This window comes from Bos indicus, chromosome 10 (genome assembly GCF_029378745.1).
Source record: "Bos indicus isolate NIAB-ARS_2022 breed Sahiwal x Tharparkar chromosome 10, NIAB-ARS_B.indTharparkar_mat_pri_1.0, whole genome shotgun sequence".
In the NCBI taxonomy this organism is placed as follows: Eukaryota; Metazoa; Chordata; class Mammalia; order Artiodactyla; family Bovidae; genus Bos; species Bos indicus.
Genome location: NC_091769.1, coordinates 67,622,064 through 67,645,357, shown reverse-complemented (window position 1 = coordinate 67,645,357; position 23,294 = coordinate 67,622,064). Strand labels below are relative to the sequence as shown.

Here is a 23,294-nt window from a genome sequence, read left to right as displayed (position 1 = left end):
CTTTGTCAAGATCAAAAGCACATTTTTCATCCCAGACAAAAACTCTGGGGCTCGAATCAGTCACTCCTGCTTTCTGTCTCTATGGATGCTTTCTGTTTGTTTCATAGAAATGGGATCATACAACATGTGGCCTTTTGTGTCAGGCTTTTTTCACGTAGTGTATGGTTTTCAAAGTTCATCTACATTGTGGCATATACATTTCATTCCTTTTATGACTGAATAATACTCCTTTGTGTGGCTATGCCACATTTTGTTAATTGATGAATGGACTGAAAACATTTTTTTTTTCCGGTATTTTTTTATATATTTCACCTTTTGGGGTCAAATGTTACTTACATCAGAGAAGGCAATGGCACCCCACTCCACTACTCTTGCCTGGAAAATCCATGGGTGGAGGAGCCTGGTAGGCTGCAGTCCATGGGGTCGCTAAGGGTTGGACACGACTGAGCGACTTCACTTTCATGCATTGGAGAAGGAAATGGCAACCCACTCCAGTGTTCTTGCCTGGAGAATCCCAGGGACGGGGGAGCCTGGTGAACTGCTGTCTATGGGGTCACACAGAGTCGGACACAACTGAAGTGACTTAGTAGTAGTAGTAGTAGTAGTAGTAGTAGTAACTTATATAAAAAGATCTCACTATTTAAAGAAGTGTATTTAGCCTGTTGGGTCCCATTTTTATAGCTTCTAACTTTGTAAATAACTTTTTTTTTTTTTTACCAGTCCTAAGTGGAGATTGAAATACCCCAGTAGAAAAACCCTTTAAAATGCCAGTAGCTTCTCTTTGGTGGAGAAAGATGATGCATTTAGTTATCCAGCCAGTATTTAATGAGTGCTTTCTGTTATGCACGCTGCTGGTGATACAAGGCGATGTCACCAAGGCATGGGTTAGATCCCTGACCAGCCCTTTACCTCTCTGTGGAGAGGAAAGGAAGCAACTAATGGTCAAAGGCATTACAACTGAGTGTGGGCTGTAGGCAGAACCAGCGACTTCATGGGGTGGGGCTACAGAGGAAGGAACTATTTCTCTGTAGGGTAGTCAGGGGAGGCTTCTCTGAGGAGGTGACTTTTAAGTTGGTCATTAATTGCATAAATAATGTGTTATCCAAGCAGTTCAGATTTCAATTTCATTTATGCTGGGTCTGCTTAGACCCATTTGCTTAAGTTATATTCCACTCATCAAAAATTATAAATAATGAAATATTAATATCTGGCCATGGACTTTTTATTAGTAAAGAGTAAAGCTTAGCTGCCAGTAATGTATTGATAAAACCACACATCCCAGAAATCTAGGTTCTTTAATGTTTTTGTTGAAATTGAAGTTTTTTGTGAATGGCTGTTGTTTATCTACTTTTTAGACATGGAGCATAATAACCCTGCTTACACGATCAGCGCTGCATTGTGCTACGCGACTCAGCTGGTCAACATTTTGTCTCATATACTCGACATAAATCTTCCCAAAAAGCTGTGCAACAGGCAAGTAACTGAAAGCAGTGATGTCATCTTTATCATGGCTCTCTCATGTTCCTGTTGTATTCTTTATTCTAATTAAATAATGGGAGGGGAGTTTGGGAAGGACAAGAATTTAAGTATTATTGGGACTTTCCAGGTGGTCCAGTGGTTAAGATTGTGCACTTCCACTGCAGGGGGCATGGGTTAGATCCCTGATCAGATCCCACATGCCTCATGTATGGCCAGGAAAGGAAAAAAAAGAATCGAAGGATTTTCTTGAGAGAAAAGATCTGACCATGAAATACTTGATAAGCCCAACGTGCAAATTTGTGTCATTATCTTACAATTGCACGTGACATGTTTGAAAAGACCACAGAATTCTCTCATAGGAAAAGGTAGTTTAAGGGAAGACCAGGATATGCAGAGGACATGCTTCTGTGTAAGAACTGAGTAAATTGTAACACTTTTTTATTTAATTGTAAAGGTTTATAGTCCACCCAGTTCCTACTAAGATCTTCCTACCTCCCAGCAGTTATCCTTGCATTTCAAGTAAATGTTAATGTATGTTATTACCACCACCACCACCACCACCTCCCTTTAAACACAAAAGGTATTGTGCTAAACTAAGGTGTTTACGCCTTGCTTTTTAAATTTGTTTTTATTTACGAAGATTTTTTTGAGCACCTGCTGTGTGCTCGGCACTGTTCCAGGCACTGCAGGGGTACACTGGTGATGAGAATATAATCTCTGCCCATTCGGTACTTAATTTGAACAGGGAGACACGTAGTAAATGAACGTCGTGTCAGTTGGTCATGAGGGTTGGGGAGAACATTAGAGCAGGCGAAAGAGCGGGAACGTGGGGCAAGGAAGGGTTTATTTACCACATCCAAGAGGGTGGGTATGGATCCTGTGGGAGCCTGGAGGAGGCTGGGAGCAGGCCATGGGAATCCCTGGGCAAGAAGGGCGAGAAGGGCAGGTGCAGAGCCTGGGGAGAGTGAGAGAATGAGGCAGTGGGGACCCAAGTCTGCGGATCCCGTGGGGACCTTGTAGAGCCACTGTTGGCTTTAGCAGTCACTCCGCCTGATGTGGATAGTTGAAAGTTTTCCTTTGTACAAATGTGCCAAAATCTTACCAATCCGCTGTCTCCCCTGCTCATACCTCAGAGAATAATCCTGTCCATTCGTTGTTTCATTAGTGTGCAGATACTTGTGCAGAGTAAGTTTTCAGAAGTAGGGGCTGCTTGGTCACAGGGTACATGCATGTGTAATTTCTGGATGCAGTGAAGTTGCTCTCTGGGAGAGCAGCAGCTCATTCCTAGAAAGTTTCTGATAAGTGCAGTTTATTATGAGGCAAAGGACTTGGGGTGTGTCTTGTGCTAACTGTAGTGTAAAGCATACTCTTTAAAATGAACATTTTAACAGAATTTCTTCAGGAATCACGACTTTACAGATTGTCCATTTGTTTTGCAGTGAATTTTGTGGAGAAAACCTCAGCAGACAGAAATTTACTCGAGCAGTGAAGAAACTGAATGCAAATATTCTTTACCTGTGCTTTTCCCAGGTATGGAAAAATACGCTGTGAGCTCAATTTTAATTTGTTACATGGTTGAAAATATTAATCTTTTTTTTTTCCGCTTTTTCTAGCATGTAAATTTAGATCAATTACAGCCACTGCATACACTCAGGAATCTAATGTACCTGGTCAGTCCGAACTCTGAACACTTAGGCAGGTAAGAAGGGTGTTTGTTGCTTTTCTCTAAGTGGTGTTACTGTGATGACTTGTAAGTAGAGTTGCTATACCTGTGAGCAGGGTGCAGGGGCCTGATCCCTAGCCCCAAACTCTGTAGATGGGACAAAGATAACACAGTCCTGTACAGAAGGAAACAAGGGTTAGTCGGGTTTGATCCCTTGTGGTCCTTACATAATCTTTTCTTAGGGGAAATAAATGGCAACCATTTGTAACACCTACAGCAGAATAGAAGCCATGTGTTCCTGGAGTGGGGACTTCTTGTTCTGTCTCTGAAGACCAGAGGCTGATTCTTTGAATCCACATCTGTTTCTTCCTTAGCTCGGCCTCGTGTCTCCCCCGATTCTTATGCATTTTCTGTTGTGCCTGTTCATTCTTTCCCATCATGATAATCCTTCCCTGTTTCCTTTTTGTCGCTGAGTCCATCTGGCTGCCATTTGCTGGAGATAAAGGGTATTAGAAAGTTTATGAAATGAACTAGTTTGAAACCCCACTATCCTAAAAAGAGGAGTAAGTTCACCAAAATGACCAATCAGGACTGGTCTGTGGGATATTTCTAGTCTCTAAGCCCACAGAAGCACAAGATAGATGAGACTTATCTTTGGGACCATCCATGCACCCATTCTCTGGGTGCTTATCTTTTTCCCTTGCTCTGAGGAGTTGGTCTGTATATTTCTGCAGATATGACTTGGTTAATGTATTTGAATTTTTGAAAGAGAGCAAAAGAAAATAAAAGGTGGGAAAGTTCTTTGGGACTCCCTCCCCCATAATTCATTTTCTTCGATAGTGGAACCACGGCTCTAGGGGAGACCCCTCCACTGACCAGGGTGCCTGGCTCCCTCCAACTGCAGCGAGCCAAATCTTGGTCATCTGCTCTTAGCCTTGTCTTATGTGTCTTCTCAACTCTCCCCCCACCTAAAACAGTGCTTAACTTTTCTGGGACATAGAGCCTTCTGGAGAAAGCTGTGAAATCTCTCCAGAGAACTGCACCTACACCTAGAATTCTACGTCATTTTATAGGGAAGTCATTTGCCTCACCCCAAATCCCAGGAACCTGTAAGGTAGCCATCCCGTTTTTAGTGGTTGATGCCTATTTTTGTGAGTTCGCTGCTGTCTTCTCTGTACATCGTTTGTAAAGGATTCCACATGAGGAACTTAGCTTCGATAATAACAGCTGATATTTATTGAGCCAACATATATGGACAGTGGGCCACTGCTTGACCTGTGTAAGACTGACGTGATAGGTGAGAAAAAGGCAATGAATAAAATTCAGTTCTCATTAATAATTAAAGGAAAACTATTAAAAATTTTAAAATAGGTTATTAATAAAGGATATTTACTACATCAAAAACTAGTATACTTATTGACATGTTACTTTGGTAAATATTTAATAGAGTCTTCCCTTTATAGTCAGAAAAGGCCAAGAATGCCTACTATCACTGCTGTGTTACTGCTCTGGAGGCCTGGCCAAGGCAAAACATTTTTACAAAGAAGATGTGTTTATATTGGGAAGAAGGTGACAATGTAGATAGTATGATTATCAAACTGGTTATCCAGGAGAACTAAGAAACTGTTGGAATTCATTGTTCAGCGGTGGCTAGATACAAGTTCACCGTACAAAGAGCAATTGCTTTCTTATATGCCAGCAGCAACTAATCAGAAAATGTAATGGATAAAAGGTCCTTTCTGTTGTGGCAACAAAAAATATAAATTATCTAAGAATAATCCTTACCAAATACTTGCAAACCTATATAAAGAAAATATGAAACTTAAAAAATGATTCAACATATATTTCCCGAATGTCTGCCAGGCACTGTATGAGGTATTGGACTGAATGAAAGTAAGCCTGAGGCTGTGAAGGCCCTTAGCATTTTCTAGGGTGGGAAGGCTCAGTATGGTAAGAATGCCATTTCTGCCCCAAAGGAAACCTGATTGGAAATTTCAACAGATATTTCATGTAACTTAAGTTGATTTCCAAAGCTCAGCTAGAAGCTCAATCTGAAAAGAAATTTTGAAAAAAGAACAAGGGATGGGCTTGGCTCCTTTAAAACATAGTATGAAGGTAATTAAAACCTTTATTCCCTGCTCTCAGCATGCTGATAGGTGGAGCACTTAGAGGAAGAGAACAGAGAGTCCAGAAACAGGCGCGCGCGCGCGCGCGCGCGCGCGTGTGTGTGTGTGTGTGTGTGTGTTTGTGTGTGTGTAGGAACATCATAGATGATAGGGTGGCATGTTGAATCAGATAACAATAGCAGCTCAATGGTGGTGGGCCAGGTGGGTATTTCTGTGGGGGAAAAGTTGGAATCATACTGCATTCCATATGTAAAAATAAATTCCAGATGATATAAAAGACCTTATTACTTTATTTTAAAAAACAAAACAACCTATAAAGGAACTAGGAGGAAAGACAGTGTGGGGAGGGAATTCCCAAGCAACCCACAAGACCCAAAAACCATAAAGGAAAGGAGTACACATTTTACTGTGTCAAAACTAAATGTCTCTGGTAAAAGACACCATAAACAAAGTGAAAAGACAAGCAACAGGTGTGTTTTGTAACCTTTATAATAGGCAGCAGATTAAAATCTAGACTAAAGAAATCTTTCAAATCAGTAGAAGACAGACAGACCTAGAGGAAAAACAGACAACGGATTTAGGTGGGAATTTTACACAGAAGTGCAAGTAATATTCAAATGAAAAAATCTTCCGCCTCAATCAAGAGTAAAGAATTACTATTCTAAATAGCTTTCTGTCAGTAGTTTTCAGTCACAAGTGTGGCAAAAATGGAAAGGCTTGATGATACCCAGTGTTGCTGGAAAACGAACACCTTTCTTTTAGGGCAGATGTCCTTGGTGGGTATGACGTTTTCTTTGGGCTGCCCTCCGTCTTGAGGGCTCGGTCTGCCAAGAGTACACATGCGCGTCTGTGAGCCAGAGGGCGGGAAGTAAGCTTCACGAGTCAGGGCCTCCTTCCCACCTGCCGCAGTTGGAATTAAGGCTTTAGAGAGGTTGTTGACTCGCTGAACTGAGGATCCCATCCTGAGCCCAAAATAAACAACTTTGAAATAAATTTACAAAAAAATAGCAATAAAATAAAAATAGGACAAAAGTACTTAGGCCCTTTACCCAGATTCACCTTTGTTTGTATTTTACCATGTTTGCTTTATCATCTGTGCCGTTTCTCTGTGTCTCTTATCTTCATAAATACATACATACACAAAAACTTTTTTTCCCTGAACTCTATGAGGATAAGTTACATGCATCATGGCTGTTACCCCTTAAGTACTTCAATATGTATTTCTTTAAAATAGGGCCATTTTCTTGCTTTTAACCACAGTAGAGTTATCAATATCAACAAATCTAATTGGTACAGTACTCTAGTGCCCAGATGCACGTTTTGTCTGGACTAGATAATGTCCTTGAAAGCACCGCCCCTGAGTCTTGAGTTGGATGTTTTGTTCAGTTGCTGTTACCTCTTTACCCTTTAAATCTGGAACAGTTACCACAGTCTACTTTGTTTTTCATGACATTACCATTTGTTTGTTTTTAAATAGAGCTTTTATTCTGAGTTTGCTGTTTCCTTGAAACATGGATCAGGTGTACATTGCAGGCTGGAATGCCTTCTAGGTGAATCTCTGCTGGCTGTCACATCCAAGGCCCACTGTGGCCATCTGTCCCTCACTGGTGATGTTCATTTGATCACCTAGTCAAGATGCTCTCCAGCTTCTCCTCTGTACACTTCCCGTATTTTTCCTTCCTTGGAACTAATAAGCAGACATTTAGGAGACATTTTGAGACCATGCAGTTATCCTCATCAGAATTTCCCCCTGGATTTTGTTATCTGTTGTTGTGTTTTTTTCCTATCTGATCCAGCCTGTACCATATTTAACACATCATTTTTATCCAAAGTTTATAGCTTACTTTAGAGTTCACTCTTGAGGTTGTATATTTTATCAGGTAATAATTTTGAAATATTTTGCAAAAGAGACTTCCTAAAACCCAAAAAAGATGGCTTCCTAAAAGCTAAAAGATTGTTTTCTTAATCTATAAAGAGTTAACTCCCTACAGCATCATAAAAAATGAGTACTCTTAACTTCAGAGTCTTAAGTAAAAGGATGTCAGTTATTCAGCTAAACTGAAAATTAAAGGAATGATTTTATAATCTTTATTCCCAAAGACATTAAGTGAAAAGACTTAATTCTGCTAGTTAATTCTGTGTTGGTGTGTGTGTGGCTTGGGGTGTGCTGGGCAGATCATCTCTCAGCTAGAAGTGGTGGGAGAGCAATTGAGTGGAGAAATGTCTGCTCTTACAGGTTCTTAGAGATGTAGGTTACTTGTCGGAACTAAAATTGTTCTGACTTGTCACTTTGGGAATCATCTTACTGGCTTATTTTTCATTAGAAGTACTTAATTCGGCACCTTCTTCAGGCCAGCTGGACTCTGCTCTGTGCAATTCTGAGCAGAAAACTGGAGTCCAGGTGGCGTCCAGCAGGGAGCTCTGCCTGGAGAAAGTGTCATTTTCCCCACCTTGCATCTCTCCTGCCTGTTTCCGTGGGAAAACCCTTAAAGAGAAGGCCCGTGGATGATGGCAGTCTCATGCCGAGAAGGACCCCAAGATCTGGCAGCATCAGAAAGGAATAGAAAACAGGTTGTGCCTCTTGGGCTGGCTGGGAGGAAGCGACTGCTGTGGAGAACTGGCCAGGGTCTGTGAGGGGTCCTGGGGGGCGCTGGGAGATGAAACCTGGCAGTAGATGCTGAGGGCCCTGGACAGAACAGAATCCAAGACTTTTGTGTTCAGGAAAACAGGGACTAAGGCTATGTCCCTCTTAGTGGCAGAGGCACTTAAATTGTGTTCTTGGTGGGCAGCTGCCATGAGGAGAGGAGCGGGGCTAGTGGCTCTCAGTAAGTGAGGTGGGTGAAGGGAGGTTGAGCGGAGATGGGACCCTGACCAGGAAGTGGGGTGGGGTGTAGAGAGGACCAGAGCTGGGGGGGTGGCAGTGAGGGTGGAAAGGGGGTCTTATTTGGTTATAGCAGGCAGGAGAATGAGGGAGGAAGGGGAGAGTTCCTGCTGGCTTGTATTTTGAGACTGGTGGGCTCAGACATCAGAGAAGATGAGTGTGAGAGTTTAGCAGCCCTCAGTCAGAGAGCTCTGGCAGTGTGGAGGGTATTTGTGAGTGGAGCCGGGAGGAGAAGAATCTGAAAAAACATCTTTGGGGTAGACGTGTCCAAGAAAAGAAAGAAAGAAGGGGGGCAAGACTGGACTGTAAGGAGAACCTTTTCAGGAACCAGAAAAGAGATCCTGAGAGTTAAGAGGCCGGTGCAGTGGTTAGGAGGTTGAAAGACTGCTGGGGAGAGACATTCCCCCGTTCTTCTTCCCTTTACCTCTTGTACAGTGAGGGCTTCTGGGGATGGAGGCCTGGTCAACTTGGGAGCCCCTGGTCTGAGTGGCTCTTTGAAAAGTAAATTGCTCACCGCAGACCGAAGGGGAGCCTTGCAGTGCCTCTTCCAATTTAATTAATACTTGTAAAGCCCCCAGACCTGAACAGAAACGTTAGCTATTACTGTTGCTGTGTTCTAGCCGGGAACCATGGTTGTCTTGAAAGAATGAAGATTGCCTGACCCTGAAGAAAGTGAGTCAGAAGGTCCAGGTCTGATGAGGTGCGCTGAGGCTAGTGCTAGGCTTTTAGCATTCAGAAGGGCGCAAAGAATTTTGGACCATAAAGTAAAATGACGGGCTCTACAATTCTTTTTTCTCATGTCTCCATTACTTTTGCTAATGTCTGTCTGTCATTTTCCCCTAAATCGCCATCAATGAAATTCCTCAGTGAACAAGGCCTTGATCCTTATCTTGGGGACCACAGGGGACAGAAAAGGGCTGCTGGCATGACTGGTCCCATCCTGTACGTGGCTGCAGGGAACTCCCCCAGAAGGGCAGTGGGCAGGGTGACTGCCCACCTGAAGGAAATGCAGCCCAGCTCCCCTGAGGCAGCTGGGAAGAGGCCAAGGAGAAGGGGCAGGGACTGTGTGGAGCCTGTTGACACGGGTTCCACAGTGGTGCTGAGGAGCCATCACAGGTGATGAGGCCTGATTTGGAGGTGATGATGTCATTGGGGACCTTTGGGAAATAAAAATAGCTTTCTCTTGAAATATGGTACAGAAATACACACTATTCCAGATGAATATATTCTGAAGAGTTATATCTCGTTCAATGCTATAAATGTATCGCTAGAAAATTATGTAATGATATCTTAAAATGTGTGCAAGAGCTTGCTGTTGACATAAATCCAAGGAAGTGTTGTTAACATGCATACAGCTCTATCATTTAGCCCCTGTGAGTGTTGGGAGTTTAGTAACTGGGGGCTTACATAAGGCAGAGAACACCTGTACAGTTCTGTTGTTCCACTAACCCACCAGCGTATACCTCAGCTGACTGTTAGAATTCTCTCACTGGAACGCGTAGATACAGCAGTTGTTTGAAACAGGAACTCACACGTTGGACATGCACGCCTTGTCTCAGTGGATGGGCTTTTTCCATTCAGGGTCTGCACAAGTAGGTCGAGTTGAGGGAAGGTGTCATGTGGTGGTTTTATTCACTACTTGGATGGCCGTCGTTATTTAGGTAACTGGATGTGTGCTCAGTTATGTCCAACTCTTTGCGACTGCCGTGGACTGTAGCCTGCCAGACTTCTCTGTCCATGGAATTCTCCAAGCAAGAATACTGGAGTGGGTTGCCATTTCCTACTCCAGGGGATCTTCCTGATCCAGGGATTGAACCCAAGTCTGCAGGCACAGTCCTTACCGCTGAGCCACCTGGGAAGCCCCTTATTTAGGTAAAGAAACACTCAATTCTAGGCCAGCAGAATGTGCAGCAATGGCTCTGGTCCCCCACGTCCCATTAGGCCTTCTGTCTCGAGAGTGGCGCTTGTCTCATTGTCTGCCCACAGATCAGGACCCTTTGAAGTGCGAGCTGACCTGGAGGAGTCCATGGAATTTGTGGATCCCGGAGTTGCTGGAGAATCAGATGAGAGTGGAGATGAGCACGTAAGTGACGAGGAAACTGACCTGGGCACGGACTGGGAGAACCTGCCAAGTCCCCGGTTCTGTGACATCCCTTCCCAGCCGGTGGAAGTCTCCCAGAGCCAGAGCAGCCAGGCATCCCCGCCCATCGCGAGCAGCAGTGCTGGTGGGATGATCTCGTCAGCTGCAGCCTCAGTCACCTCCTGGTTTAAAGCTTACACTGGACACCGTTAACAGGCAGTGACCAAGAGGCGCCACTACAGCCTGGAGAAAGCGCTTCTTCCACTCTCCAGTAAACGTTACGTGTTTAGCTAAGATAGTGCCTGGAACAAAAAGAGGTTAAGCTGTTGGGGTTTGTTGTTTTTTTTTTTTTTAAAGCAGGGAGTCTAGCATTTCTCTTGGTCAACTGGGCAGTGGTGACCGACATGCTTACGATAATTAACAGAACAGAGGGGTCACAGGTCCTTCTCCCAGACCAGTGCTGGTGGAGGAAGGCCCTGTTTGGTCAGTTCTGTTGAGGCAGAAGCGCAGGGAGCTCCCTCTGGGACAGGCCGTGGACCCCTCAGACACGGCTGACGTGTTGGTCCCTTGTGATGCTAAGACTGTTGCTAAACACTTTGTTTCGGAGATTGAATCACAAGGAAGTGATTCTTCATGATTAGGACTTGAAAGATGAAAACTGTTTAATATGAGTTCGTTTTTATGACATTAGTTTTTTGTACAGAGAATCGGCAGGCAATTTGAAACACGTGGTTTCTTTATAATTTGGTCGCGTTTGGTTTTTAGGTCAAGGCTGTTTGTTTCGTTTTAAAAGGGTGGGTTTTTAGTCTTGTTTTTGTTTTTGGAGGAGAGAGGTAGTTGAAAAACGATTCGCTCGCGCTGCTCCACTGTGGCCCGTCGGACATTCCTGTTTTCTTTCTCCCCACACGCCAAAGAAACCAAGGTCTTTTTTTCTTTAGGACCCATATCCACGAAGAGAAGAGATGCTGGCTGCAATACTGTCATAGAGATTTAAGAACTGTTTTCTTGTGTTTTGAGGGAAATTAAGTTCATTCTTACCTAGACTGAATTCCTACCACCCACTCCGTGTGCATTTTGAAATTGAACTATTTTCTGTGGGTAAAAAGTCAGTCATTAAGGGTGTTCCCTTATGGAAGCCAAATGCCTGCCTGGACACAGGTTAAAAGCCACTGGCGTGGCCTCGGGCCGTTCTTCTGCTGTCTAGTTTCTTTCTAAGGGCTTCAGTAAGTAGCAGGTTTCTCCAGGGAAAACCACCCTGCTCGTTTGTTTCCTAGGTCTTTGTTGCTCTAAGGACACTACCTTTGCTCTCAAAGGCAGAGCACATCATTATAGCTAATACTGCTCTTCTCTATCCTGGGAAAGCTCTGATGGAAAGAATTTTCTCTCACCAAGAGATCATTTTCAGCTAATGTGTCTTGTCCTTCTCTTAGTGACAATCTCATAAGAAAACCGTGGAGAGGCATTATGTACAAATATGTAAGTAGTTTTTTATTTTTAATAACTACAAAGAAAAATCCTATGTAACAACTACAAATGAAATCCTATGAAAAATTCCTAGCAGGCATTATCACCATATCTTGTTAGTGTGACTGGCATGATAGTACCTCATAAATCACTTGGAGGTTTGTCCCGCCCTAGCTTCTTTTCTCGTTGTAATTATTACAGTTGACACTTTGCCTCCAAATCTGAGGTGCTATATATAGCTCTTGCTATTTGGTATACTTAGTGTTTGGTAGAGTTTGGGGTAGAATTGCAGAGAAGAATGTTTATTCCTACCCAGGAATTCTGAGTTCCCTGACTTTATGAATTTTCCACTGAGGGAGGAAACAGGCTTTTCCCCTTGTGGGTTCTTATTACAGCCAGTACGGGTTTTAAGTACTGGCCTTCATGATTGCTGGGTTGCATCGCCCCATCCATGTCTGTGGAGTAGTTCATAGAGGGTGGCTGTGGTAGACTTGAACAAATACCAAATGCACTTAAAATCCCACGAGATGAGAGTTGTTTAGGCATTCAAACCCTCAAAGAGCTTAGTCTTGGAACACTGGGATTTGGGGCTTGGGGGTAGAAAACAACTTTAGCTGAAAAAATGCACAGCAGTCATGGTTCTTCTCAAGTAATCTTATGAAGAAGATATCACAAACTAGAGTAATTCAACAAAGCTTACATGGATATGGGAAATGTAGGGATTGATAGGGTATGTTTTGTTGTTGTTAATATCAAATAGAGGCACTTTACTTAGGGTTAAATGATCAAACCTTTAATGGTTTTGAACACCAACATACTGACTTAACACTGCTGAGATATTTTGGTTTTCATTATTTTGCACTGGATCCACCCTGTAAATATTCTTAAATATACATTTCAACCACTGTTTGTTTTTTCTACTCTCTTTGCTGCTCATTAAAATCTCTCATGGAGGTGCCAGAACCATATGTAAACAGCTTTTTAAAGAATTGAAGCTGGTATTTTTTTTTTTTTTTCCCAAATAAAAAAAAGCCATAGAACCTGGTCATGTTTTCCATAGTAAAATGATTTGTTGAAACAAGGTAATACTAGAAAAACTCACAGGCACCACATAGGCTGCTTTAAATGGTCTGTTAAAGACTGTTTTTGGAATGGGGTGTAACGAAGAAAAGTTTTGCACATCTGTAAGTTCGGGGGGGAACAATGTCAACATCGGGAAGTGGACAGAATTCATGTAAAGAGTCGTGCATTGATAATATGGGGAAGAACGTCTGGTGGCATGCTGTTAAAAGAATCTCCTCAAGGCGTCACATTGCAGGGATTCCCCACTGCTCTGCGACTTCCAAACCAGTTTGAGTCATACAAATAAATGTTTTCTAAACTTTTGTTGTATTATTGCAATAAATCTTTTAACAGTACTTTGCAAATATGTATGTCTTCTTCAAGCTCTGATTACTCATTTCTACTGATAATAAATTGAGGGTAGCAAAAATGAGATCTAACTCTGGAGTATTTTATACAAACTAGGATTTTTTTTTTTTTTTTTAAGAATTTTTTGCCATGTGATGAAAAATGCCTGTTAATACTTTTTGAAAAAGTATTATTGGTATTACAGTAATGGCCCATCTTGAAAATTGGTTGCATACTTGCTCTGAAGATGCATTTTTGTTTGGGTCAGTTCAGTTCAGTCGCTCAGTCGTGTCCAAGTCTTTGCGACCCCATGAATCGCAGCACGCCAGGCCTCCCTGTCCATCACCAACTCCCGGAGTTCACTCAGACTCACATTCATTGAGTCAGTGATTTGTTTGGGTAGCTATCATTTGATGCGGATCACCAACAGTGACTTTTGGTGTCTTGCAACAGCCCTTTAAGGAGGGAGGGAGGGAGGGAAGGATGGGGCCTCTGGGTTGCCCATATGGAATCTGCCAAAGATTTCTTCAGAACAACAGAAAGGTGATGTTAGAGGCAATCTGTCAAGCAGTGAGAACAGAAGACTCCTTCCCCTCTGTGTTTTCTTCTGCTTTAGAAACTATGTAGTCTCTCCCAGGTGGGTAATCTGTGCCTTTCGGGTTAGATTACTGTGGAGAGGGGCCATGTGCAAGGTGGATGGGGATACCGAGAGTGATGATGGAAACAGCAAGAGCAGCTCAGACAAATGCTGAGGCATGTTGCCGTGGGCATCCTACTCTTTTTTACCTGCAGGAAGAGGCCAGCCAGCAGCAGCAGAACAGGCAGGGAAATGGAAGGAGTCCTGAATAGGGCATGTGCTTCCATGTCAGTCCTTCCACCTCCCCGTATAACAGTTAAAAACATGCTCCTCTAATGGGTACACACAGATTCCCAGTCCTCAGATCATGAATGATGCAGGAATTGGGTAGAAGCAGATAGAAAGAACTAAGGATAAATTTGTCCTTAGTGGTTGGGAGGTCATTTGAAAATTGCTTCAACAGCATGCACTAGGAAATTTGAAACCAACTTTTGGGCAAGTTATCTGAACCCCAGCTATGAAATACTCAAGAGAAGGCCACCAGTAGCACCCCGTTCCAAGGATCTGGTGAGAAAGTACCCCAGAAAAAGGGTTCACCATCTGCTTAGTTCCAAAGATGAAGTTTTTGTTTTTTTAACCAAAAAGGACCAATGGGACCATCTTTTCTAGAAGAAAAGGGATGGTAAAACAGCAAAAGCTGCGTCAGTGACTTTTTTATTGTGTTTTTACAGGAAGGAATGAGGTAATAGTCTTGTGGGGAGAAAACCTGATGGAGAATTCAAGTGGTCCCTTTAAAAAGTGAGAAATAGGCAGGAGGTATCTGACAGCACCGCTGCTGCTGCTAAGTCACTTCAGTCGTGTCCGACTCTGTGCGACCCCATAGACGGCAGCCCACCAGGCTCCCCCGCCCCTGGGGTTCTCCAGGCAAGAGCACTGGAGTGGGGTGCCATCGCCTTCTCCGATCTGACAGCACTAGGTAAGCTGAAAAGTGGGTGGGAGTCAGTAGAGTGGAAGCCGCTCAGTCGTGAGGGCACATTAATACCTCCAGGTCCATATCAGCTTGTTCACCATCTGCCCCCTGGGGCATGGCTTTTTAGCATTTACTTTATGACTTCAGGAGACACCTAGATTTTGAGGAAGGGGCTCTCCTGCCCTACCCAGCAACTTATTTCCCTAAATTTAAAACATTATCAGGAAGACATGTAGAGCATAGTAGATGGCTCTTGATTTTAATAACAGGGGCAAGTGGTTTGGAAGGTAGTAGATGGGAGAGAAACATCTCCCAACCAAAGGATGATTAATAATGATAGAAACGGCGTATCTTCTGCATCGGTAATGTATTCAATAATAGTTGCCGTCAGAGTAGGAAGGACCATGCCTAGCACCCTGGACTCGCACCCTAATGGTGCACCTATTTTCTGGCTTAGGGGTACCGGTACTGGCTTACATTGGAAGTTCTGCTGCATTGATGGCCTTGGAGAAAAAGTCTGCTGAGGCCTGGAAAGCTCTTGACCAAGACCTTTAATGCCCAAAACATACGTGCATTAATCTTTTAGAAGCACTCACCTATGGCAGTGCTGTCCAGTGTAATATTTATTGTAGCCCACATATGTGATTCTAAATTTTCTGGTAGTCTCATTAAAAAGGTAAGAAGACATAGGTAAAATGTATAATACAGCTTAATTCAGGATACCCCCAAATACTATTTCATCTAATTAGCATGAAAAATATTAAACAGCGGTGGGTGGGAGGCTGTAGGAGGGTTCATTTATATTCTCGCCCTGGGCCACAAAAACTGGGGAGGGCTTACCCCTTTATTTACACTTAAACCCTCCTTGAATTCACTCTTTTCTGGGGTGTGTCCACAGTCCTGTTGAGAAGGTATGCAATAAAGAGCCTCAGCAGAGCACACATTGGAAGCCTGAAGAGCGACTACTGACCTGGGAAAAGATGGTGTGAGAGGTCCCAGCTTAGATGCCAGGGCAGCCAGAGCACTGTCTCTGCTTAGAAGAATCAGTTCAGGCTGGGGTGGAAGGAGAATTGTTCGTGGCAGGCCCCACACCCTGCAGCAGAACCGTGCCTGGCTACTCATACAGGAGGCTTGGTGAGGAAGAGCAGAGGTCGTCAGTGGCTCTGTCCCAGAAGGGTCCTGTCCATCCCTGCCTTCCCATTGGGCTGCAAGTATGCAGTTACAGATGGGCCGTTTCCCCTCCTAATGGATAGGGCACTAAGAGAGACAGCTTTGCTCTGCATTTTACTGATTGGCAAGTAGTCAATTTTGAAGCTGGTTTTGAATCTTCTATCAACCTCTTCATGCTACTTAACAGACATCTAAAAATACCAGTTAGTAAAGCAGTTTTATTCTCTGATGGGGGTGGTAGGGAAGGTGGATGTAAAGGAGGGAAATAATTAAAATAGCACAAGTGACTCTGCCCAAGTTAATTAGGGGACGTGATCTGCTCATCACTCAGCAAGCACAAGCCCTCTTAGAGGACTTGCACGTTTCCCACCACTGTGCCTGGTACGTATCCTTCTCTACTGGTGGGAGATGGACGTGCAGGACTTCATTTCAGCTGTATGCCATTTTCTCCGTAAATGCTGACTTCTGAACCTAATCCCTGCTGGGTTTTGTCATTCCAAAAAGAAAAGCAAAACATTTAAGTAGAGGTTTCTAATTTTAAACTCTTATAGCTTCCAAAGAATCTTAATCCAAAAAGAATTTGAGACAACGGGTCCCAAAACTAGTTTGTTCTGAGGTCTCTTCTCTACTAAGTGAAGAGATGAGGGGCCTTTGAGAGGGTAAGGTTTCACTTTGCACCTCAGTCAGAGGAGCGCCATGTCTCAACCAGGGTGGTTGCAGCAGAGAAGATGGCATCTCTCTGCTCCCACTCCCTTCCCAACTGCCAATTTTAGTGGCTCTGCTCCTTTAAAATTATGTATGTATGTGTCAGTCACTCAGTCGTGTGCGACTTTTTGTGACCCCAGGGACTACAGCCTGCCGGGCTTTTCTGACCATGGAATTCTCCAGGCAAGACTGGAGTGGGTTGCCATTCCTTTCTCCAGGGGATCTTCTCACCCCAGGGATCAAACCCAGGTCTCCTACATTGCAGGCAGATTCTTTACTATCTGAGATACTGAATAATACCAGGTCAAGCAAACCACCTAGAATAGGTGTTACTGCCTAACTGGGTTTTGCTTAAACCAGTTAGAGGTATATACACCGGAAGTCCCCCAAGGGTTCATAACCACAGTGATGTTTGCTCTTCCCATGAGGTTACGCAGACACCAACTATGGCCACACACTTTGGTGCATGTCATAGAAGGGACTGCACGTTTCCCGTGAAGGTCCTTTTGCCAGTCACGGAGATTGCAGCACTAGCTTGTCTGAACCCAAAGCAACACCTGGGATAGAAACTGTCAGATTCCCTGAGTGCCAGTTGCTGTACATGGCAGAGAACGCCTTTATGTAAACACAACATGGTACCTGACAGTAAGGGCTCGGTAACACCAGCTCTGGCTACTGGTGCAGTCTATGGTACAGCAGGATTTTGGCACAGACAGGCTTCAGTCATTTTGAGGTAGGCTGTGGGAGGTAGGAGAGGAAGAATAGCCAGTCTGCTGAGTAAAGAAGGAATAGAGGCTATTAAAGCAGTAGGAAAAAAGAAAAATGCCCAGGAAGACCCACATAATAAAAAAATTGAGGCCAGTTCATAAAGGTTAGCAGGGAGGCCCTGACAAGTCCGAGTTAGAAGGGTGGTTGGAGAGAGTCCAGGAAGGGGAACTCCAAATTCAAGCTTAACTCTCAACTCACAGCCTTCTGCAGTCGGGAAGCCCAAAGGAACTTGCTGCCAGGGAAAACATGACAAAGCCCAGATCATGCCAAACACAGCTGACAGTCACCCAGCAAGACTGCAAGGGCTGCTACAGAAGTGACCCTCACCAAGAAAGTTCCCTGGGACCAGCTGTGGCCAAAGGAAAAGATCCTCCCAGGTCCCTTCATCCCTCTTGATGTTTCTCATACTAGGAGTTACAGTAGAGCACAGTCAGAGCTGGCCAGCACCCCTTACATCAACATGATGACTAAAGAGGTATAAACATTTTTATGACATTTGTGTGTACTGGGTGTGAGGCCTTGAGGGAGGGCACAGCCAAGCTGCCCTCCACAAGCCCCGAGTGGAGTTGCAGAGCAAGGTCCAGACACAGAAGAGGCAGTAGAGAGGTACTACCAGGCGAACCAGCTGGGCAGGACAGGGTGGGGCTGCCAAAGAGATGCCCCCTGGTGCTGCACAGAGTTGTCAGTGCTAGGGCAGGGGACGTGCTCAGCTGTGAATGAGCCTTCTACGTGGCCATATTAATGCCAGAGTCACCTTGACAAGGCCTGAAAAAAATGTTTAACCTTGGCCATCTTGCCCTTTGCTTTCTGGATTTTCTCTCAAACGGTGAAGTGACGGGTGGGAGAGAGCTGCTAGGCCAAGTATTTCAGGCCCTCCCTCTGAGCAAAAGCTGAAGGGGTAAGTTTTCTTCATTTGGGTCCCCACGGGGGCGCAGTTGGGGTGAGCTTAGGGTCCTCATGCCCACATTATTTCCTTTCTTATGAGTCTAAGATTCTACAGTCAGGCAGGGAGCACTGCAGTGCTGGAGAAGTGAGAAGTGAACCGGTTTCCCCAGCTTGGCACTAGGGGGCTCTGAAGCACAGCATCTCTCCTAAGGGGAAAAGCTACACTTGTCCAGAAGCGAAGACCAGGGAGGAGGCGCCCTCTGACGCCACCTGCCAAAGTTCTCTTATCATTCACACAGACAACCCTGGGAACTGGGTCTTGCATCGGGTTCAAAAAGGGTCATCAATGATTTCTGAGGACCTGAAGAGTTGCATGCCAAGATGGGGTTGGGCCTTCTTCTTGTCTTCTGCTGTCACTCCAGGCCCTCACACTCACAGCTTTGTATCCCACATGAAAACGAGATCCAGGATGACTGACCTGGGAGAAGCGCCCTGGGCACATGCAGAACCAGCGCCAGTAACAGTGAAAGCTGACACACACTAAGCCCTTTCCGCACACCAAACTATGAAGTCCTGCGAGAGCACATCTGCTTTACTCCTGAATCAGGAGTAAAACAAACCTATCACATCGGGAAGGTACACTGAGATGGCCGCTTCAGAGCACACCACAGGGAGGACAAGTACTGGAACTTCAGCCCTGGGGGTGGAAAGCACTCGCCCTTACGTCGGCCCGGGTGTCACGGGAAGGACACCACCACCCTGAGGGGGAAGTCCGCCTCCACGGCCTCGTCGGTCCTGTCACAGAAGGGCTCCAGCCGAGCGTGTCGGAGGTATCACAACATGCCTGCTTGCTCAGGGTCCAGAGACTTCCTAGTTTTAGTTTCCCCTTTTCAGGGAGGTGCAGCTACTGCCCAAGGATAAGGGCAGAAAGCCGCTCTGTGGCCACACCACCTCCACCACAGGTGAACCTGGCCTCCTCGACTCCAGCCTTGCCCCCCTCTGCTTGGCAGTCCTGGCCAAAGCTTTACTCCACCTTCACATCCTTCTCCTGTGGGACCAGCGCAGTCTTCATTCATCACTGCCATCGGCCCTGCCCCCGGAACGCTCACCAGTGCTTCCTGACAGCCAGGAGCTGATGCAGCTGCAAGGCTTTGTTGGTGACTACTCAATTCAAGCCAACCTAGCTTGCGGGTCCTCCACAGCAGCTTTCTGGGGCCAGATACTTTCCAGCCCCACCAAGCATTACATGAACACAGGTCTGAATATATCCTCACTGACTTCTAAACAATTAACTCATCATGCATAGATAAGAATGCCTCATCCAATAGGAAATAGACAGTCGTGGGCAGACGAATGCAAAGAAGTGTTAAAGGTTTGTAAAAATGTCAGCCCATACTGTTAAGTGAAGGCCTCTTTCCAGTGGTAGAAGAGAATTCTCTCTCCCCCTCCCAACAACTCAGTGTTTAAAAAAAAGTCTTGGGACTGAGTTTACAATATCTCTAATATTACCTCAAAAAAGAAAACAAATCTGCAAAACTCAGGTTCCACTTAAGATGCATGTTTTTATTGAAGTTAAAAAAAATTTGTAACCAGACAGAAAGAGAATAGACAAAAATGTTATAATCTGACTATATAATATTCTCTCATTCTTGGTGAATCACTAAAATATAACAAAAGATTGTTCTCTATGCTAATTTTTAAGGTTGTCCAGTTAAACCATTATTTGGTATCCTTTCAACAGGTTAACCTCTTAACTATTTAGAGTTTCTTCTCAGAAACATTCATATATTATACAGAAAACATTCATAGTTTATTTGGGAAACATTCATATTTTATACAGGATGTACAAATTTGAGATGAGACCCCCCCAGCCCAAAAAAAAAAAAAAAAACCAACCCACACGATTGTAGCTGCAACACTATCCTAGCTGCATTGTGGTGATTATGTTCAGTCTGCATCCACTATTTACAACTGGATTTTAATGTTGTTATTTACAGAGGGGCCAAAAGCACTCATCTAAAGTAAAGGCGCTCGGGTTTAATGTGCACTTTCATAGCCCTAGGAAAACACAACCATTATATACACTGTAAACGCCACAGGGCATGAAATCCACCTCCAATCACAACATCAACCTCACAGATCAAGCATACAAGGTCTAAGTAAGGTGCCTGACTTTTCCTTTGTAAGCATACTTTTCATCCAAGAGTACTGCTATTCTTTTCATAGGACACTATTCACTTATTTCAAATACGGGGCCAGTGCTCCAAACATTCTCGGAACCCCTTTTTGGGGACTGCCTGCATAGTCTGTGATGAACTCTGCTGAACGTTCTTTTGATGGTGGCAAGTCTTCGTCCTCAAGGATTTGATTTGGGAAAACAGGCATAGTTATTCACAGCCAGGTGAATCAAACCGTGGGATACAACCCTGAATCAAACGTGAGGCACCACTATAAAATGATGAGACCAGTTTTCTTACATGGATCATAAATTCAGAGATTTAAGATGCCTGAGCAATGGCGGTCCTGACAGAGTAGCAGAGATTCTCCTGGAGTGATGACTCTGAGAGGCAACACTCACTGAAACGGTGTATCTAGGTGGTGGTTTGCAGTTTTTGAAATCGGTCTGCTGCCTCGCACATACATTTTAATACTCCTCTTCAGTTTCAGTCCCTTTTGCTTTCTTATGGATTGCCCGATTAAAGCTATGGCAAGCAGGGACCCAGTGATTGTCATGGAGCCCCAGCTTACAGCCAGGGAAGCCCTTCTGGGACCGGTGGCAGCACATCCAGTACCCCGGCCCGTAGGGCAGCGCCTGGCAGTAGGGCTTAGGGTGCCACCGGCACAGGGACACATCCCCTTTCACATATTTTTTCTTGCACTGCTTGCACGGATCCTCTCTGTAGCGTGGATCCCGAACCCAGCGAGAATCTGCTGGCCTGATATTGTAATATTCAATGATAAACTTGAAATAGCAGCAGGTACATTTAAGAGCCACTAAACTCTTAGTAGGAAGTAACCTGAAGATTTTCACCATGATGTGGTGGGGCAGAAAAGCCATATACTGCTGAGGCTCTAAAAGCTGTTGGATTTTAAACCTGGTCTCCAGAAAGTCATGTGACACCTGCTTCTTCCAGCTGGATGCCTCAAGCATTGGTAATGTACTTTCCACAGGAGAGGCCAGTGGGACAAACGAATCAACCGAGACGCTTTTTTCCTCAGGTGCACTGTCACCTTCAGCAGCCTCTTCAAGCTGACTGGCCTCGGAAGACTCTTCTGTTGTGCTTTCATCTGACTGGGAGTGGCCTGACGAGTGCTGACCAGATGGCAAAAAAAACAACATCCCTGGAAGTGGGTCTTCACAGGACTCCGAACTGGAAGACTGGTCTCTCTCTACCTTGGACACAGTGATACTAATGCACAGAGATTCTCTTTTGCGCTGATCGGGATTTCGGTTAGCAAGCGGCACAAGCTCTTCACTAATGCCATCAACAGCATCTGTGGGCAGTTCAATGGCTTGGGGACAGGTGAGAGGAGGAAGAGGTGGCCCAACAAGTTCCTCTGTCATTTCCACATCGTGCCTGTTGCTGCTTTTCATGGCAGTCTGCTGATCTGGCTCGAACTCTGCACTGTCTGTGTGCAAACTCATGCCTGCCGGCACCGAGGGGCAGCCTCGAGGCGCGCCGTCCCAGGCCTGGTCTCCCTGAGGAGAACAACGGTCAGCTCTTAAGGGGCTGCAGCCCACAGATACAGACCCCACAGTTTTCACCTGAGTGTCAGGAACCTCCAAGGCGCCTTTGTCTGCTTTGCTTTCCTCAGCCTGGGTGCCATTCACAAGCAGCACGCGGCCCACATTGCGGCGAAAGCTGTTATTCCTCGAGAGGCTCCCGGGCTCCCGCTGGCTCTGCCGCTTCAGGCACTCGGACTCCAGCCTGGCTACCATGTCGAGGACACGGACAGGCTCGCTCTGTGTTTCACCAACCTCAGGATTTCTCCTTTCTGCAGGTTCTTCACATGCTCCTGGGGCGGACAAAGGCTCGGGGTTTGGGGGTGCACCTCTGGATTGCCCGGAAAACCGCACCACAGCAGGTGAGTTAGTGCAGGTTTTTGCACAACTGGCTAGCAGAGCGCTGGCTCTTTGCTCGAGGAAGGCCACCATCTGTATGACCGATAGAGGCCTCCCGGCATACACGCCGTCCCCGCCGTCACTCACGTAATGCACAGAACAGTGCTCGATGCCACATGCAAAAGGCTCAGGCTGGTAGCATCTGCTGTTGACCTCCTTCATCCTTTCTAACTGTATCTTGGCTTTTTTAAGATCCCCTGATTTTTTCCTTCTTTTAGTAGCTCTCCCATCAATATCCCAGGAGCTTTTTATTTTCATAGATCCTATTCTATTACTGCACTGGTGGGCTGCAAAGAATGCTATCTTTTCCTTGGTATTTCCTGGTTTCACAACAGCCCAGATATCGAGCGGCCCTTCCCCTTCTTCACCCTGGTGGATTGTTGCAGATGGTGCATTCTTCTTGGTTTTAACATTCAAGCTGCTCTCTTCAGGACTCTTCCCACTCATACTGCACAGAACATTTGGAGAAAGGATTCCAAAAGGCTTTCGAGATGATGCTTTACCAAGAGAGGCTGAAGGAAAGACACTTGATTTCATACACCTAGCTTTGCATTCTTCATCACTGATAGCCTGTTGGTGGCTCATAGGAGTTCTCAGAGTTCCCGTGCCGATTTCCAGAGGTTGCCCTTTCTTCTGGAGTTTCCAGTATGGCTTAAGGTGCATAACAGAGGTTCTACAAGAAGGAAATACACATTTGATTAACAGTCTGATTTTATTTTTAGAAAAACCTTTTTTAAAAAAACTTATACTCACATGGTTCTAGCAAGTAAAAGAAACATTATCTTTCAGTTCACTAAATCTCTACCAATTCTCATTTCCACTAGTTTTTCATATACAAATCAAGAATAACAAAAGCAAAAACAACTACTTTCCATGGTTTACATGCTGGAAAATAAATTTCAGACTGAGTGACTAAAGGAATTTCAGACCGGCATTATTTAATTCTATACATAAAATTAGTACTTTAAATGTAAAGAGATTTGAACTTACTAA

At 44.8% G+C, this 23,294-nt stretch overlaps 2 protein-coding genes across 4 annotated transcripts in view; one reads left to right on the top strand and one right to left on the bottom strand.

The window, feature by feature from the left end:
• The window catches only part of ATG14 (autophagy related 14), a 37,252-nt gene extending 24,173 nt beyond the window's left edge, over positions 1 to 13,079 (top strand). The window contains exons 7-10 of the mRNA XM_019968961.2: positions 1,356 to 1,473; positions 2,919 to 3,009; positions 3,093 to 3,178; positions 10,136 to 13,079. Of these exons, the coding sequence (XP_019824520.1) occupies positions 1,356 to 1,473; positions 2,919 to 3,009; positions 3,093 to 3,178; positions 10,136 to 10,442 (602 nt within the window). The 3' untranslated portion in view covers positions 10,443 to 13,079. The remainder of the gene's footprint in view (positions 1 to 1,355; positions 1,474 to 2,918; positions 3,010 to 3,092; positions 3,179 to 10,135) is intronic.
• A 6,641-nt stretch (positions 13,080 to 19,720) lies between these two features.
• The window catches only part of FBXO34 (F-box protein 34), an 82,308-nt gene continuing 78,734 nt past the window's right edge, over positions 19,721 to 23,294 (bottom strand). For all 3 annotated transcript variants that reach the window (XM_019968959.2, XM_019968960.2, XM_070797635.1), the window contains one exon: positions 19,721 to 22,974. In XM_019968959.2, coding sequence (XP_019824518.2) covers positions 20,823 to 22,974 — 2,152 coding nt within the window. In that variant the 3' untranslated portion in view covers positions 19,721 to 20,822. The remainder of the gene's footprint in view (positions 22,975 to 23,294) is intronic.